The sequence below is a fragment of the Ambystoma mexicanum genome, chromosome 6p, assembly GCF_040938575.1.
Source record: "Ambystoma mexicanum isolate Mex_15411 chromosome 6p, UKY_AmexF1_1, whole genome shotgun sequence".
In the NCBI taxonomy this organism is placed as follows: Eukaryota; Metazoa; Chordata; class Amphibia; order Caudata; family Ambystomatidae; genus Ambystoma; species Ambystoma mexicanum.
The window spans coordinates 1,525,029,461-1,525,047,534 of NC_090935.1; the positions used below are offsets into that span (position 1 = coordinate 1,525,029,461).

Here is an 18,074-nt window from a genome sequence, read left to right on the forward strand (position 1 = left end):
CAGTACCAACACTTTTAAGAACCCCCAGCAAGGCAGGAAAGGCTGGGTCTACTGTAGAGACAAAGTTCATAGGCCAGGCCCACTCCTAGAGAGAGCAAGGCTGAGAATGTGCCCAAGATCACACAGTGGAAATGCACTCGAAGTCTTTACAGAAAATGTCAAAAGAAGTTGGATCAGTTCAGAAAGATAAAGTTAGAAGGTTTGGAGGCCAACCCAGTTGGAAAGTCAAGGATTTACGGGACACCTTGGACAGTCCGTTGCAAGGGAGGCCAGGCGGGACCAAGTACCTTAAATGGTGAGAACGTTCCTACGAGGATAGTTGTTCCTAGCAGCGGGTGCAAGTCATGGCTTCGACCAGAGGAAGAGATGATCTCGACGAGGAAGAAAGCTGTAAATCGTTGCACTGCCAGGAAGGAAACCAGCCACGGAGTTCCCGATTAAAAGGTACGACCCTTTTTATTCACGGTCAGTTGTGAAGCGTGGCTATCCGGCCGCCGGGGTGCTTGTCACGGGCGATTCGACCACGAGACGTCCTGGAAGGCGAAAAAGGCGAACTGGTTGGTCCCACCAGCTCAAAGGGAAGAAGACCCTCCTAGAAGAAGATCTCCTCTGTCGTTGGGGAAGTGGTGAGTTCTTTACAGCAGGGCTCCACCGGTGGTGTCGTTGTTGTAGATTGCTCAGCTTCTCCCCTCTTCGGATTCTTTAGGTCCTGTGGTGACTTTTGAAGTTCCAGTCCCCAAAGCCCTGCTTTTATGCAAAAAAAAACCCATTCAACAGCCTAGCTGTCACTCAAACATGCTAAGTGGTGAGCCGGGCAGCTCATCACTGGGCCAATCACACAAGAGTGCGACTTGAGTTGCCGAGGCAACTCAGTCCAGGGTGCCTAATCCCCCTCCCACACAACCTGTAGACCCCAGACAGAGTGGCACCATTTGGAGGGCTTCTGTGCAGAAGCCCGCCAAAAAGTAGAACAAAGGGCTCGACTTGGGTTAGAGTTTCAGAGGCGAACACAAACGCCATTTTAAAACCAAGTCCTGGCAAAAAGACCCAACCGGGGAATTAATATTAAATAAATAACCCGGCGGTATCTTTAACATTGCACCAAAAAGTGGTGCGTTTACAATCAATGGGAAAATCCCATAAGAAATATTCCGGTGGAATATTTTGCATGGTATCCACTGCCACCAGCCAGAAACTCGACAAGGGGGGACTGGACAGTGTCCCCTTGGAAAACAGACCCAGGGGCAATCGAATTACCCCAACCAGTACTTCCTCAATATGATGGTTTTTTACTGGTTCTGTTCACAATTTGAGACTAGTAAAGCCAAGGTGACTTTACATGCCCTGGGAGACAGTAGTCAGTCCCAGGGTATGGAGTCTATGTTTGGGGATCACTATGACACCCCTGTGTTACTGCACTGAGGGTGCTGTGTAACACACATACCAAAAACACATGAAGCCCTATAGAGTAAAAGACCCCATAGCCCATAATTCACAGTCAAAGGACATTCTCAAATCAGTGGGAGAAAAAGAGTCTCACTCTTAGCAGGAGAAAAAAACAAACCCCAAAAATCCAGCAAAGCTGCTGGGGGACTCACTAGGTTTGGGAAATTAGCCTTATAAGAGAATTCTCCCTAACACCTGGGCAAGGTGGACTAGTTGGTGTGTGGAACTGCATATACATCCCAATAGAGCAGTGTAAAGACTGGAGGGGGTTATCTGCACTCCTGCCCTCTATATATGATATGATATTGTATTTGTATCGCGCTCATACACAAGTGTTTCAGAGCACGACAAGGCAAGGGAGGGGAACAGGGGAGAACACAACAACGATCTTACTAGGCCCAGTGACATTGAGAACGCGCAAGTGCATGGAAAGGGAAAGGGGAAAAGTGCATGGAAGGGGGAGAGTGGAGAGTGCAAAGCAGAGGAGGACAGATAAATAATAATAAATAAATAAAAATAAATAGATAATAGAAGCAATAAACAGTGGTAGTGCAGCCAGCAAATGGCAAGTGCTTTGTTTACGGCAGCAGACTGGGTAAGTCTGATAAGTGCAGAAAAAGAAGAACATGGGTGTGTGGGGGACTGTATGGGTACAGATACATTCCTCAGAGCAAAGGGTGGCCAGGAGGCAGTGCAGGAGGGTGGCAGGGTGAGCAGGTACCTGGGCCTAGGGGACAGAGGGTGGGCAGGTGCACAGTGCCAAGAGAGAGCCTATCAGCAGGGGAGAGGGGGAGCAAAGGCAGAAGCAAAGAGCAAGGTCTTGATGGGCTTCCGGAACCGGAGATGGTTCTCCTCAGGTTTTAGAGTGGCAGGCAGGCTGTTCCAGAGGGAGGACCCAGCCAAGACAGATCTACCCCCAGCTTGTTTCTTTGAAAAACGATTGACCCTGAGGGAGTTAGAGGTAGAGGAGCGAAGAGCTCGAGAGGTGACGTATTTACAGAGGGATAGCTGAAGGTATTTTGGACCCAGGCCCCAGGAAGCCTTGTGGAGCACAAAGCACCCCAGCCAAAGTTCTCTATGTCGTAGCAATAGAAGAACAACCTAGGCTTGAGCTCTAAGGAGGTGAGCGGGCTGGTTCTTAAGTACAGTGTAGTCCCCAAGCCCCCACAAAGGAACGTTCACACACTATGTTATGTGATAACACAGTTCTTTATATAAATAAGGTTCAATATTTATACACAATCAATAACACACTTTGTGCTTTGGCAATCCTAATACGGTAAATATGTACAATGTCTATTTGGTACCACAGTTAACTACTTTAAAATGCACAAACTGCGGACGGTTTCAATGGCACAAAAATCAAATAGTAATGTGAATCAACAACAGACATAGGAAGGAAGACAAGTTGGGTTAAACAATGGCAGAATAGTACTTCAACTACAAAGTCACAGTTCCTTGTGAGGATCCCACCCACCTGGGCAGCCTGTGAATAAAGTGTAAAAACAAGCACAGTCCATATATGTTTAAAATACTCTTGTTTCCTGCTAAGAATGTTCTACTACCCCCAATGTACCTTGTTTAGCAGGGTTTCTTTGATGGTTCGTCGATAGATCCCTCGAGGGTGAACTCTGTTTAAAGCAGGAGCCACTGGGTGTCGAGATTCCTTTAAGAAAATGTGAACACTGTCGTTGGGACAGCAGCTTCTACCTTTGCTGTGCTCGACGACAATCAGTCGTCGACGTCCTGTGAAGATGAGGTGTGCGGTGCACCTCTATGATGAGAGTTCTTTGCCGCAAAGATGACTTAATGAAGAACGTAGGCCCGGCAGTGGGGCTAGTCATCTAGGGAAGAATTGCTCTTCCCTAGATGACTACAAGAACCATGCTCAGAGCCTGACCACACGCCTCAAAGCGAGGGGCTTTCCCAAGAAACAACTAGATTTAGCGAATAAGAGAGCTCGGAACTGCAACCGCGAAACTCTTCTCCAATTACAACAACATAACGCAGACCCTTCGGATAAACAGCTAACATGTGTAGTCACCTTTGGAGCCCACACTTCAAAAATCAAACAGATTATCAACAAGCATTGGCACATCGCCCGCTTGAACATGCCCGAGGACCCTGCTCCCAGATTTGCATATAGACGAGGAAAAAACCTAAAAGAGCACCTCGTACATTCACTGTTTCAACCTGTTTCAAACACCACCCGCACCCTTCGACCTCTGCAAGGACACCACCCGTGTGGTAACTGTGTTGCCTGCAAATTTACCAAAAAGATGAGTTCCTTTCAAATTGGTACACGCAACTGGATACTCAGAGACCTGACAAACTGCAAGAGCCAAAATGTAGTTTACTGCATAGAGTGCCCATGTGGCCTTCGATACATTGACCAAACAACACGAGCCATTAACACCAGAATATCGGAACACAGGTCAAAAATTAGGTGCAAAAATATAACTGCACCGCTGGTTGAACATTTTCTGGACTTTAACGATACCCCCAACAACATTCTGTGGTGGGTGATTGAAAAAGTCAAGGGAGGACCTGATATCCACCAGAGCCTCATGAAAAAGGAAGCACGATGGATTCACAGGCTGGACACTTATCATCACGGCCTAAATGAAATCTTCCACGGCCTAAATGAAATCTTCCAACCCATTACCTAATGACTCATAATGCTGGCCGAATACTCTCTCACTCCTATATATATGCACAATCGAAATATGTCTTGAGCAATGTGTCTGTGGCCCCCCGGGTCGGACATTAGTGATTTAATTTCCTAATTAATTCCCTAACCTGACATATGAATCGAACTGCGATATGCCTTACACACGCACAAGCCATCAAGACATGGAATTAAGCAAGCATTGCTGCACTGAATTGTGCGTGTAAGCATCTCTGATTCTGACCAACCATTGCGAACGAGCGACCAACCCCTACAGGGGAATCAGAAGCGCAGCAGCGGGGGGAGAGCGCAAAACAAGCAGAGGAGCATTGGGATATCCAGTTCGTTGAGGGGCTCGCGCAGGGGGCACCGCCCAGCCATATTACGTCCCCTGCAAGGGACAAAAGCTAAGTGCCAATCAGCGCTCCCCAGCATATAACCAACCCCGATTTTGGCTACCAAGACCCATTACCATTAACGCGTGCAGCGTTTGTTTACTGACGTGTTTTCGGCCACGTGCGGCAAACTTTGGCAGCACGGAGAGCATTTCAGACCACAGCCACGTGCGGCAAACTTTGGCACCACGTAGTACTTAATATAAGCCACGTGCGGCAAAACTTTGGCGGCACGATGGATCTTGTTCCTTTTAAGACACGTGCGCGAACTTGAGCCACATGTTCTGAACCACTCGCTATTGTTGGGAACTAAAAAGCTTTGAGAGCGTGTAATGTGCATGTGCCAGCACTGTATGTGTGTGTGATGTATTATGCCTATGTGAGTTAACACAGGTCACTAATACCAAAACTCTCTTGCAGCATTGGAACTGCTCTGAACTCCGGACCTGAGAGTGCGCAGGCAGGAGGCAGGCCAGCACTCAACCACAGAGCTAAGTGCCTTTTGTATCAAAAGCTATTGTAAAACACTGTGTGTATGTTGGGACGATAGTGCATATGTTACTGTTGTTTTTTCCCATATGTTCCCTTGCCTGTCCACTTACCCTCTCCTAACCCTCACTCCGGTTACCCTCTGTTCGAGACCCATCCAACCAACGAGATCCTAACCCTCTTTCCCTGCTGGGGTCTCGGCGGCCTGTGTAAGCTTGTCTTGCAGGTGCTCAGACCGCAGTGGGGGTAGTTGGTTTGCGCCACTCCTGCACCTGGACTTTGAAGCCGTGACAGAAGCACAAGCCCAAGTGTGACAGGTGCCTGAGTGGCACGACCCAGCTAGATTATGGAAGAATTAACCAAGGTCCTGCAGGACCTGCAAGCTGAGCTCACTGCCACTAGACAGGACTATGCTACCCTGGCCGTCCAAGTACGTTCTTTAGCAGCCCAAACCGCGAGCCTTCCGGGTGGTGCTACTGCGCCCACTCCTGTCTAAGTAAGTGTTACCCCAGAGTCCATAGTTCCATTAGCTCCCCCAGAAAGATACTCCGGTGATCCACAGAAATACCAAACCTTCCTGACTCAATGCCAGCTTCATTTCCTTACCAAACCCTCAGCATTTCTCTCAACCCAGGCTAGGACGGCCTTTGTGATCTCATACCTTACAGGAGATGCAGCGGCTTGGGCAAATCCTTTAGTGCAAAGGGATGATGCAGTTCTGTACAGCTGGGTTGAATTCCAAAACGAGTTTGGTAAGATCTTTAATCGTCAAGCTGCCTCTATGTGCAAAGATAGGGAGTTACTTACCCTACGTCAAGGCAATAAGGAGTTAGTCACATATGTAACTCAATTCAACAGACTGGTGGCAGAGACAGAGTGGCCCCGAGATAAAACGATGTCACTCTTTTATCAGGGTCTTCGTGACGACCTGAAGGACCTGATAGCACAGGTCGACCCCCAACCCCGAGACTGTCCAGCAATGATAGACCTAGCATTGCGTCTAGATCATCGTCAAGCGGAACGACGGGGAGATAGGAACCGGGGTCTCTCGTCCAGTAGTCAGGCTTGATCATACCCATTTGACCCGGGCCCCGGAGAAATCAGGCGGGGATGAGCCGATGCAAATTGGGTCAGTCCGGGGTCCACTCACTAAAGACGAGAAAGAACGACGGCGTAAGGAGGGCCTATGTTTGTACTGTGGGACCACAGGACATTTTGTCAAAGATTGCCCTACGAAACCTAAAGCGCAGGGAAACGCCTCGGCTCGGCGGTTGTAGGGGTACTACAGCCGAGCCCTGAAAAATAAGTTATCCCAGTCTCAGGTTTTGTGAATTATGCCCCCCACATCACTCTGTCCGGAGTCTTGCAATTCCGGGGGCATGAAGTTCAGGTGGATTTACTCTTAGACACTGGTGCCACGGGTAACTTCATGGACGTTTCATATGCGGCTAAGTTGGGAGTGCCCTTGTGTAGGAAGAGGGCACCGGAACCAGTAAGGGCGGTGGATGGGACTGCTTTGAGTTCTGGTCTCATAACACACTGCACTCAACCCTTGACACTTTGTAGCCAACAGAATCACAGTGAGACCATCCAATTTGATCTGATAGCAGGGTTGCCAGTCAATTCGTCGAAAAAAATTGGTCGACCAGACAAATGGTCGAAGCAAATTGGTCGAAAACCATTTCGTCGAAATTTTTTTTTTCTATTTTAACCCTTTTTTTTTTTGGGGGGGTCCCCCCCCAACCCCCTTTTTTTCTCTAAAAACCCCTTTTTTAACTAAACGAAAACCCAAAAAATAAATATATAAATAAAAAAAAATTTTCGACGAAATGGTTTTCGACCAAATTGCGTCGACCAAATTGCAGTCGACCAGTTTTTTTTCGACGAGTTGACTGGACACCGATAGCAGCACCACAGTTTGGTGTTATCCTGGGGCTGCCCTGGTTCACGAAACATAACCCCCTGGTGGATTGGTCCAAGGGTACGATATCCATGTCCTCTCCATACTGCCGTTCACATTGCGCTATTGTGATCCAGTCTTTGCCCTCAGTTCAGGAGCCCACTATAGCCACTATAGAGGCATCAGATCCCAGTAACTTACCGCCAGAATACCAAGGGTTCAAAGATGTATTCAGTAAAAAATCGGCTGAGACACTGCCACCCCACCGGCCTTTTGATTGCCGTATAGACTTAGAACCCGGGGCGGTACTACCTTGTAGTCGGGTGTATGCCCTAACGGAGGCAGAAACGGCACACCTGAAAGAATATTTTGATACCAATCTGAAAAGCGGTTTTATTCGACATTCCAACTCACCTGTCTCGTCGCCGTTGTTCTTCGTGCCCAAGAAAACGGGTGACTTGAGAACATGTATCGATTATAGGGGAATCAATCGTATTACGATTAAAAATCGGTACCCCTTGCCACTAATTCCAGTATTGCTCGATCAAGTTCGGAACGCAACAGTATACACAAAATTGGATCTTCGGAGGGCTTATCACCTGGTGCGAGTGCGGGCTGGAGATGAGTGGAAGACCGCATTCAGGACCAAATTCGGCCTGTACGAGTACCAGGTGATGTCTTTCAGGTTGTGTAATGCTCCAGCATCGTTTCAACACTTCTTGGATGAAGTGTTACGGGAGTATCTGGATATCTTCGCTGTGGTTTATATCGATGATATCTTGATATATTCCACCAGCATGCAGGAACACGTTAAACACGTCAGGGCTGTATTACAGCGGCTTCGGGAACACCACCTATATGCTAAACTTGAAAAATGCGAATTTCACCGTACCACCGTGGAGTTCGTGGGATACTTCCTGACACCATCTGGGGTGCAGATGGACCAGAAAAAGGTACGAGCAGTGGTCGACTGGGCGGCTCCTACATCCGTGAAGGAAGTACAATCGTTCTTGGGTTTCGCCAATTTTTACCGGCAATTTATTAAGAACTTCTCTCAACTGGTGACGCCCATTACAACGTTGCTCAGGAAAGGAAAGACGTGTGTATGGGATAAAGCCGCTGAACAAAGTTTTCAGCAGTTGAAGTCTGCCTCTACATCCGCACCAGTACTACGCCATCCTGACCTCAGCCAGCCGTTCCTAGTTGAAACCGACACATCAAGCTATGCCTAGGAGCGGTCTTATCTCAACGAGACCCCAAAACGGGGTTACTACACCCTGTGGCATACTACTCCAGAAAACTGTTAACGGCTGAGATTAATTAGACCATAGCCGACCGAGAATTATTGGCAGTAAAGGCAGCGTTCGACGAATGGCAACATTACCTGTTGGGAGCCCGCCATACGGTCACTGTCATGACAGACCATAGGAATTTACAATTCATTAAAACCGCGAAAACACTGAGCCCCCGCCAATTACGCTGGGCAATGTTTTTCTCAAGTTTTGACTTTCTAATTACATATCGCCCAGGAGCAAACAATATGAAGGCCGATATCCTATCTCGATATCCGGAGCCAGAGAGCAAAAGCGTAGGTGAGGCTCGTTCAATAATTCCGCCCACCCGGATAGTCGGACTAGTGGGTAGACCGAACATCTTTGACGACGTGTTGAAGGCTATGTCTGCTCAGGAGTTGCAGAAGTGGTGTTCAAGAGGCCCGCAACATACATTGGTAGACGGTGTCCCATATTACGCCAAGGCCTTATATTTACCTACGTCAGCACTCAGAAAGGAAGTGATACATTGGTGTCATGACACTACATTAGCCGGACATCCCGGTATTGCTAAAACCCAGAAGAATGTATGCAGACACTTTTGGTGGCCTACGTTACTTCGTGATGTGCGGGTTTATGTGACGGAATGCAGCACTTGCAGCAGACAAAAAGCCAGTCACCAGAAACCAGTTGGCTTACTCCAACCGTTGCCAACTCCACCGGCTCCATGGCATACAATCACAATGGACTTGATTGTGGATTTGCCACCAGTACAAAAGTACACCTCTTTCCTGGTGGTTGTGGACTCCCTCACCAAGATGAGTCACTTCATTCCGTGTATTGGAGTTCCCACCGCATGTGAGCTAGCGGATTTGTTTCTGCATCATGTGGTTCGCCTACACGGTCTACCCTCACGGACAGAGGCCCTCAATTTACTTCCCGATTTTGGCGAGCGTTTTGTCAATTAATCGGGATGGAGGTCAGCCTATCATCCGGTTATCACCCGGAAACGGACGGCCAAACCGAACGGGTGAATCAAGGTCTGGAACAATACCTACGCTGTTATGCAGCCAATACCGAAGTGTCATGGGTCCAATATGTCTGATTGGCAGAAATAGCATACAACAACACCGTGCATAGTTCCACCAAGCATACGCCCTTCTTTGGTGCCTATGGATACCATCCTCGAGTATTGCCCACCAGATCTGGTGATCAGTCTACAAACCTACCCACTCTATTGGGGCGTCAGGTTTATGTGCAGCAGGTCTGAAAGGATATTCAGGCAAATCTGGACACCGCAAAGACATCATATAAGCATTATGCTGACAAAAGGAGAAATGTAAGTCCCCAGTACCAACAGGGCGACAGGGTCTGGTTGTCAACCCAAAATATTAAATTGTCTGGACCTCGTAAATTACAACCAAGGTTTTTAGGTCCTTTTAGTATTTCGGATGTAATCAACCCGGTGGCAGTGAGGCTGGCATTACCCCCACAAATGAAAATTCATCCCACTTTTCATGTGTCCTTATTGAAACCAGCCCGGCCATCCATTCGTACTGAAAAACCACCGCCCATCATAGTTCAGGGGCATCCCGAATATGAGGTCCAGGGAATTCTGAATGCACAGCGTCGCCCAGATGGGTTGTACTATTTGATAGACTGGGTTGGGTATGGGCCTGAGGAACGTTCCTGGGAGCCTGCACACAGTGTGCATGCTCCTAGACTGGTAAGACAATTCCACAAAAATCATCCTGAGAAACCCAAGCCCGAGCCCTTCCGTGCGGGGAGAGTACTGTCAGGGTACAGGGAGTCGTAAGGGGGAGTCCAGGCTTAGTGAGAGGCCCAGGGCGCATAGGAACCAGACACAAAACAAAACAAACCCAAAGGAACAGCCTCCAGCCTTACAGGAGGCTTCTCTGTCCCTTTTGCAGGCAGAAGGCTCGCCGGACCACAACTCCCAGCAGCCTCCGGGCCGGGAACTACTTTTCCACTCCCAGGTTGGGAGGGGCTCGTGCACGCGCACAGAACAAAGGCACAGGGCTTGTGTTTAAGCTCCCGACCGGAACGGACGCATCCTGCAGAGCTCCTGCCGACGGGGATCACGCGAGGGGCCACGCCCCAAGGAACCAGCATTCCGGCCCCTCGCTCACAACAGATAAGTGCAGCCAAACCATTGCGAACGAGCGACCAACCCCTACATGGGAATCAGAAGAGCAGCAGCGGGGGGAGAGCGCAAAACAAGCAGAGGAGCATTGGGATATCCAGTTTGTTGAGGGGCTCGCGCACGGGGCACCGCCCAGCCATATTACGTCCCCTGCAAGGGACAAAAGCTAAGTGCCAATCAGCGCTCCCCAGCATATAACCAGCCCCCATTTTGGCTACCAAGACCCATTACCATTAACGCGTGCAGCGTTTGTTTACTGACGTGTTTTCGGCCACGTGCAGCAAAGTTTGGCAGCACGGAGAGCATTTCAGACCACAGCCATGTGCGGCAAAATTTGGCAGCACGTAGTACTTAATATAAGCCACGTGCGGCAAAAATTTGGCGGCACAATGGATCTAGTTCCTTTTAAGCCACGTGCGGCGAACTTGAGCCACATGTTCTGAACCACTCGCTATTGTTGGGAACTAAAAAGCTTTGAGAGCGTGTAATGTGCATGTGCCAGCACTGTATGTGGGTGTGATGTATTATGCCTATGTGAGTTAACACAGGTCACTAATACCAAAACTCTCTTGCAGCATTGGAACTGCTCCGAACTCCGGACCTGAGAGTCCGCAGGCAGGAGGCAGGCCAGCACTCAACCACAGAGCTAAGTGCCTTTTGTATCAAAAGCTATTGTAAAACACTGTGTGTATGTTGGGACGATAGTCCATATGTTACTGTTGTTTTTTCCCATATGTTCCCTTGCCTGTCCACTTACCCTCTCCTAACCCTCACTCCGGTTACCCTCTGTTCGAGACCCATCCAACCAACGAGATCCTAACCCTCTTTCCCTGCTGGGGTCTCGGCGGCCTGTGTAAGCTTGTCTTGCAGGTGCTCAGACCGCAGTGGGGGTAGTTGGTTCGCGCCACTCCTGCACCTGGACTTTGGAGCCGTGACACAACATATGTTCAGTATTTATAAAAATCTTTCAAATAGTACTGGATGAAAAAGGTCAAATTGTAACATTCGATAGATTTTTGTCATCAAAACGGGCAGTACTTTTAATAGAATCGCTCTCCCGACAGTGTTCTGCAGGCTCCCAGTGCCTTTCACAGGGACAGGCTCTCCAGGTGCCTGCCGCTGTAAAATGTGACCCAAAAAATGTGTTTTTATCCTGTTTGAGGAACAGAAATGCAAGCGACACAGCAGCGGTTCATACCTTAAAAGAAATGCATGACAGGGTCAGGAAAGACCCTGTCATGCAGTGGCAGCCCCACATCCCGTGCGCGTAGGGTTGCCTACAATTTCTGCACATTTAAAAGTGCATAACCGAATGTCCTGTTCATATCATGTAATGTTATTCCTTTGTAAATTAATGCGTTGCTATTCCTGTATATATGCATTTCTGTAACCTGGTATAAATTGCGCCCTGATGCCTCCGGGCCTGCGGGTTGCGCATTATAAATAAATAAATAATTTAAAAAAAATAATAATCTTGCTTGGAAATGAGGGATGCGCTTTTAAATTGACAGAAACGCCACTGTATTTGATCAAGGAGGTGAAAAAGGCCATCTGAATGGGCGCGCATATAAAATGTGCCCATTCATGTGTCCCTTGTGGATTGGGCTGCACTTTTTTGGGGCGCAAGTGATGAGATGTGTTAGCGCATTTCATTTCTTGTGTAAAAAAAGAAGTTGAGAACCTGGCACCCTGAGTATTATTTTTTTTAAAACAGTAATTTTTGCAGATCAGTTTTAAAAAAAATGTCAAAAAAAAATATATATTTTTTTAAAAATGCTGTTTTTGCGCAAAACGGCCGTTTTCGCAGCATTTTGCGGGATCACAAAATCGTTATAAGCTGGAGGGTCTGTCCTTTCAGTCAAGCTCCAAACATCACCTAAAAACACTATCACTATCCACCGAATATATAGGCCCCCAGGTCCTCCTGGATCTTTTGAAGAAGACATTATGTCGCTAATAGCTGACAACACCAAACCCACAGCACAAAATATCCTAGGCGATTTCAACCTTGGCTATAATGACCCCAATGACCTACCCGCCACCTCCCTAGCTAACGCACTATCAGAACAAGGTTTCATACAAATAAGTACCCAACCTACCCATGAGAAAGGTAGGATACTTGACTGGGCAGCAGACCTCAATTGCAATATTACCCTTAGGGACTCCTCACCACTTGTGTGGTCTGATCATCACCTCCTATCCCCATCTGTATCCCTACAGTCCCCACCAGCTCTTGACACTTGATGTCTGCACTTACTCCTGCACTTGCCACTAGCTGGTTGCACTTTTACCTATTGATTGTATGTATTTTATTTAGTCTTTACTGTTGATCCAATGTATTGCACTGACTTCTACCCCTTCCCCCCTGCACTTATCCTTTCCCGCCTCCCCTGCACTTGCGTGATCTCAATGTCAAATGGCCTATTAAGATTGTTGCCTTCGCCTGCCTCGTCACGCCTTGAAACACTTGTGTATAGGTGCATTATAAATGCCATATCATATAACAGGAGCAGTGCTGCGATGTTGACCGTTGAGGGGCAAGATTTTGTCTAGTTCTGAATGGTGTTAGTTGAAAGGATGCAGAGGAAGTCGCCTCAAAGAAAGAGCAAGTGGTTCCGGTGGATAGACATTATATGCGAAGTGTTGTGACCGGACCTGCAGTCACGCAGGCCAGTCAGTCCATCGCTGGGGGAACCCAGCACCACCTTGACATCATGTTGCGGGCTGGCTCATGGCGTATGGAGCGGTGGGGGCACCCACCGTACTTGGTTGCAGGGATCACCCTGATGGGCCATGGTCACACGGACCCGGACAATGGCCTGTGGGCACCCAGGCTAACACACAAGACAGCGCTGGCATTGCCCAGCAGGGGCACCAGGGTCTATCTGCAAGGTTGCGAGCAGGGGCTCCGCTGGCGTACGCAGGCAGAGTTGCACGGCAGGGGCTCTACTAACAAATTTGTGAGCCATCATGGACAACGCTGCCCAGCAGGGGCACTGTCCTGTTGGAGGGCCCTGCAGGGCACGCTCTCGACTAGCAATGCAGCGCCAGCATGGCGCTGGCAAGACCAACACAGCACACAAGGGTCATTTGGTCCAAGACTGACTAGCCGGAACAGGCTCGTCTCTTTTATTGTTTTGGTCACATGGTCACTGACATGTGACATGCACACGAGCCCTGGGAGATACCATGCTCCCAAGAGGGGTGCCACACCATAGGAAGATAAACTGAGATTGGAGGAGACAGTCATGTGTTTATTTGTTTGACTAAAGGACGCATTCCAACAGAAGTTTCATGGAAATGTAGTCTTGTTGAGAGTTTAACTCTGCTATTAAAGAGAGAGCAACATAATACTTCGAATCCGTGTCTTAAATAGAATCATGCCTTCCCGAGACGTTAGTATGGAAACGCTGTATTCTCTGATACTCTGTAGCACAACAACGTCATCGCGTACGTATGAAAAGCGTTCAACCAATCCGCGTCCACGTTTATGAGCTGAACAGGCACCAAATCGAGGCTTGAAACGCAAGTTCTAACAGTGAGCCTCCCAAAACATCAATAAAGAAGCATAATTCTCCCTATCAAACAACTGCCTCACTCACCCGTTTCCAGATTTGGAATTACTGCTCCGAGATCATCCGCCTGCCCACGTTGGGGCATTATCACAGTTTTCGCGAAGCTTTCGACTAAGGAACGGGAAGAGTGGACTAATCTGTCAGATAGGCTACGAAAACTCCCTTGTCACGCCGAAAGAAGTAGAAACTGCTGAAGGACAAAAATGGCGGCGTCCTTTAGAAATAACTTCACCTAGTAAGTGCTCGTAAGGCAGACATCTTGGAACGCATCGTTTCACCAAATGCTACGTGCAGTGACATTGCTGTTAGTTGTATCATCAACTTCGACCCCTTGAGTGGTGGAGGTGCCCACTGCGCCATGAGTGCAATCCGATCGCTTTTGAAAAGAACCTTCGGGGTTGTCAAGCAGCACGTTGGCACTGACCTCCTTGGAAACAAGTACTACGTTATCCCGGAGCAGAAGACGTGGACTGGGCAGACTACCAGGAAAAGGAGAACCGTTGAAATGGTGTGCACTAAAGAGTATGCGTATGAGAGGGGAGCCATCCCATCTGAATGGGACGCCTGGATCAGGGGAAGAAGGAAGGACCCACCGACCCGAGAAGAACTTATACGAAATGAGCAATCCAGAAAAGAAATGAAAGTGAAGGGCGAGGCGGCTTCTGAAAGGGATTCAATATTACAGGAGCGGGAGTACGAAGATGGGTTGGTGTCGGAACCCATTCGAACCAAGGTCAAGGGCCACGCCTCTGCTCCTTATTATGGGCAGAATGAGACTTCTCCACAGCCCGCCAGCACCGCCAATGCGTTTGAACCCGGATCATGGGCACCGCAAGAGGGCAGCCGCCACAAGAAATGAATAACAGTTTCGTCTTCCTGTTCTTTGTAAAATGCATCCACGTGCGTGTTTCACGGCGACGAGTTGAAGGGCGATTCCAGTGTATAAGAAATTCTGATACACTATATTTACTCGATGGCATGCTGCTATTCGCTTATGTAATGTAAAATGCAATCTTCATATTTCAAGACTATCCAAGCTCATAGTTAAACGTAGTTTCCCTAGTGTAATCCTGCGCACAAAGTCTATGAGAAAATGTATGTTTTTCATTAAACCAGAATACATAGGAACGTGTGCCTTTTCTTCTAATAGAGTTCATTTTGTGGAGAAAAAGTTAACCTTTTTTTTTAAACCTATGTCTATTAAGCATTTCCAAACATGCACGGCAACCTCCACTATCAGCAAACTGCCCAGTTTATAGGATAAACACACCGTTTCAGACACCCGCAACCACACAACGACACAGTAGAAAAGGGGAGGGAGGCTGCTGAGAGATGCAACGTTTGGGGGGAAAATGAAGCGGGTGGGGTACAAAAGTGGGGAGCACGGTGATAATCCAAAATACACCACACCCAGTGGGAGACTGGGATGCCATCAGCAGCCCTGGTAGTAAAGGACTGCAGCGCGTTTCCCAAAATGTTGAACTATTTTTGAGTCACCAGGGCAGGTGAAAACATTTTTTGTTTTTGTTTTGGCGAATGAGAACCAATTTAGGTGTTAGTTCGTTTACCCACCAACACCATGGCGGGTGATTGACAGTTGCCAAAAGCTAGTTGACAGATATGTAGGCTACTGCTTTTTAAGCATTCCTACCGCCTACAGATTTGGGTGTCGGATCCTACCACTATTTTTAGACTTCCAGGGGTTTATGGATCGAGCCTGCTGCATCAGAGATGGCCCCGAAACTGAGAGCCAGCAGCTGTACAGCAAGGGTTAATCAGAATGTGTGCAATTTTGGCTGGTCGGCCGTTTAGTGGAAGCACGTTTATTTTGATTGCTGATACGTGATGAACTGTTACAGACACAGGTGCCTCTGCCCTGTGCGTGCAGATCATGTCCGGTCATCACTTCGGCAGCATGATGCCACACATCACGTGAATGGCCCTGTCTCCGTGTAGAGTGCTGCAGTCGCAGTGCGGTGCATAGAAATAATCCTTGCCGAGCCCAGAGTGGCCAACGTGGCCTTCTGATTCTGTGTGAACCACTTCTGCCAAGATAATTAGGCGTTTTATGACGTTTTCACTTCAAACAAAATGTGTTTCAATACACACAAGTGGAACGATTTGAAAGTCCCAGCGACTAGTAGAACATTCAAAACACACAATGGAAGCACCCTTGATCAGCAAGCAGCAGTTGCCCTTTGAGCCCATGACTAAAAACACTATTTAGATATGTTTCCCAACTGTGCAGCAGATACCAACACATACACTGTATATGGTCACTTAGTAATATCACACAATTTAACAATCCCGTTAATTTTATGCACCTATGAAGAATGAAAAACGGAGTGAGACCAGCAACCTGAAGGCTATGCAGAGATCTCTGCAGCCAGTGCATTCACCACAATATCTATATTAGCAGCTGCAACATGTAACTTATTAGAATCCCTTTAGGATATCTTTAATCTTTTCACCAATTGCAATAAAACACTTTTGTTCCTGCGAGTACCCTAAAGTGTGTGTCTAAACCCACAAGGTGTGGATGGAATCGCAGAAGAGTACCAATTGGAGGCCACAGCAAGCTTCAGGTTCTATTTTCATTATGGTTTTGTTAAAGTGCATTTGCTCAAACTTTTCATAAAATCATTTATGATCACTCTCAGTTCATAACCTTTCTCATCTCAACCACTTGCTGTTCTGGCCACTGCTCAAATGGGTTCAAAGCAGTTCCTGACAGTTGATGATGGCCGTGAATATTTATGTGTTTGATGTACAAAAAGGTGTGTCACTTTTTGTGGAAATTCAAACGTTGAGCACTTTAATGCATACAAACAAACTGCATGCATGTGATTACAGCCATGTGCCTTTGTTTAAGTCTTTGAAGTAGTACTATTTATTGGGCGGGTTGTCAAGTTGTCCCATGCCTGGTGTGAATCAACCAGTCTTGGGTTGTAGGCTCTGTTCTATTGCATTTTGGTACTTTTAGTCCCGCATTTCTAACCAACATGAATCCAAAATGACACCTGATCACAATGTCGGGACGTGAATAACATAATTTGGAAACTCTGTTTCAGCTATTTCTATGAAACGGGAGTGCCAATAAAGTACTTGGGAGAGGAAGTGGGCAAAGGGTTGTCTGCATTTCTAGCTTTAGAATTTTTAAACTTAGTTCATATCTTACAAGCATATTACTGCTGTGCCACACAGAAAAGAAAACCTTTACCTCTCTCTGTAGACATACATGCTGTGTGTGATTTATAAAAATGCAAACTTGCTACTGGGATATGGGGCGCTGTACAATAGAGAGACAGCTGGAGAAAGACTGGGACAGGGGAAGCCAACAAAAATGGTTGAACCCATGCCGTCAGGTTCACATTATGCCATTTTCCAGAGATATTTGTGGAACCTGCATGCCTATGTTCGCATGAGTAGCGTTTAGTTGTGTACTAGTAACATCTATTATTTATGCTGCGATTTAGATAGCACATACAATATTAAACTTTGGCCTGGTTCCTGGAGTATGCAAAAGAAAACACTCTGAATAAATAAATATATCTCCCTTCGTTAATTTGGGCTCCTACCGTGGGCCCTCGTGCATAGGTTGTAGGCCCAGCATGCAGAGACATTCACGTTGGTTATGCTGGGGTGTGCAGTTGTAGAGCTTCCTCTGTTCTACTCCGCATGGACCTGTTTGTTGTTTTATTAGGCAAGATCCCCTGTAGTTCACAGGGATCAAGGAGTATGCCATTCAAGTAGGCAGTTTGACTATATCTGCCAGTGCAGATTTCAGCTGAATGCACTTCATGCCTGTCTGCTTTTAATGCTGCATTATGAGGCATACATGCTTTACTTCCACAAGCAATAGCGTATCTGCAAGAAATATTAAGTGTGAGCTGTTACCCAGTCTTGAGTTGATAACCTGTGGAGAATATCTGTAATAAGAATGAAAAAAGTGTTCATATGATTCTTCGGAAAATGAAAGAATCGGAGCGGTTGACTTAATATTTTTTCTCCCGATTTTTCGCACCTGCATTTTTAGGATGAGAGAACACAATTCATATATCATAGCTTTCATGCCTGAAAAGGTCTGGTCAAACATGACCAAGTCATCTGCATATAGCATTGTTGTTACTAAGGCAGATCCAATTTTCGGGAGGCATTTAGCATGA

At 47.3% G+C, this 18,074-nt stretch overlaps 2 protein-coding genes across 4 annotated transcripts in view; one reads left to right on the top strand and one right to left on the bottom strand.

Moving 5' to 3' along the window:
• The window catches only part of TRMO (tRNA methyltransferase O), a 324,135-nt gene extending 310,064 nt beyond the window's left edge, over nucleotides 1-14,071 (bottom strand). Inside the window, exon 1 of one of the 3 annotated variants that reach the window (XM_069626387.1) lies at nucleotides 13,936-14,071. Coding sequence is in view for 1 of the 3 variants with exons in the window: in XM_069626386.1 (XP_069482487.1) it covers nucleotides 13,936-13,993 (58 nt within the window). In the remaining 2 variants the exon portion in view is untranslated. Of the gene's footprint in view, nucleotides 1-3,022; nucleotides 5,982-13,935 lie in introns of those variants that run through there. The other 2 variants (XM_069626386.1, XM_069626388.1) reach the window with 2 other exon arrangements.
• A 195-nt stretch (nucleotides 14,072-14,266) lies between these two features.
• Nucleotides 14,267-15,036, top strand: NDUFAF2 (NADH:ubiquinone oxidoreductase complex assembly factor 2). The gene has a single exon (XM_069626389.1). The coding sequence runs from the start codon at nucleotides 14,267-14,269 to the stop codon at nucleotides 14,765-14,767; it is 501 nt and encodes a 166-aa protein (XP_069482490.1). The 3' UTR covers nucleotides 14,768-15,036.
• The last annotated feature ends 3,038 nt before the right edge of the window (nucleotides 15,037-18,074 follow it).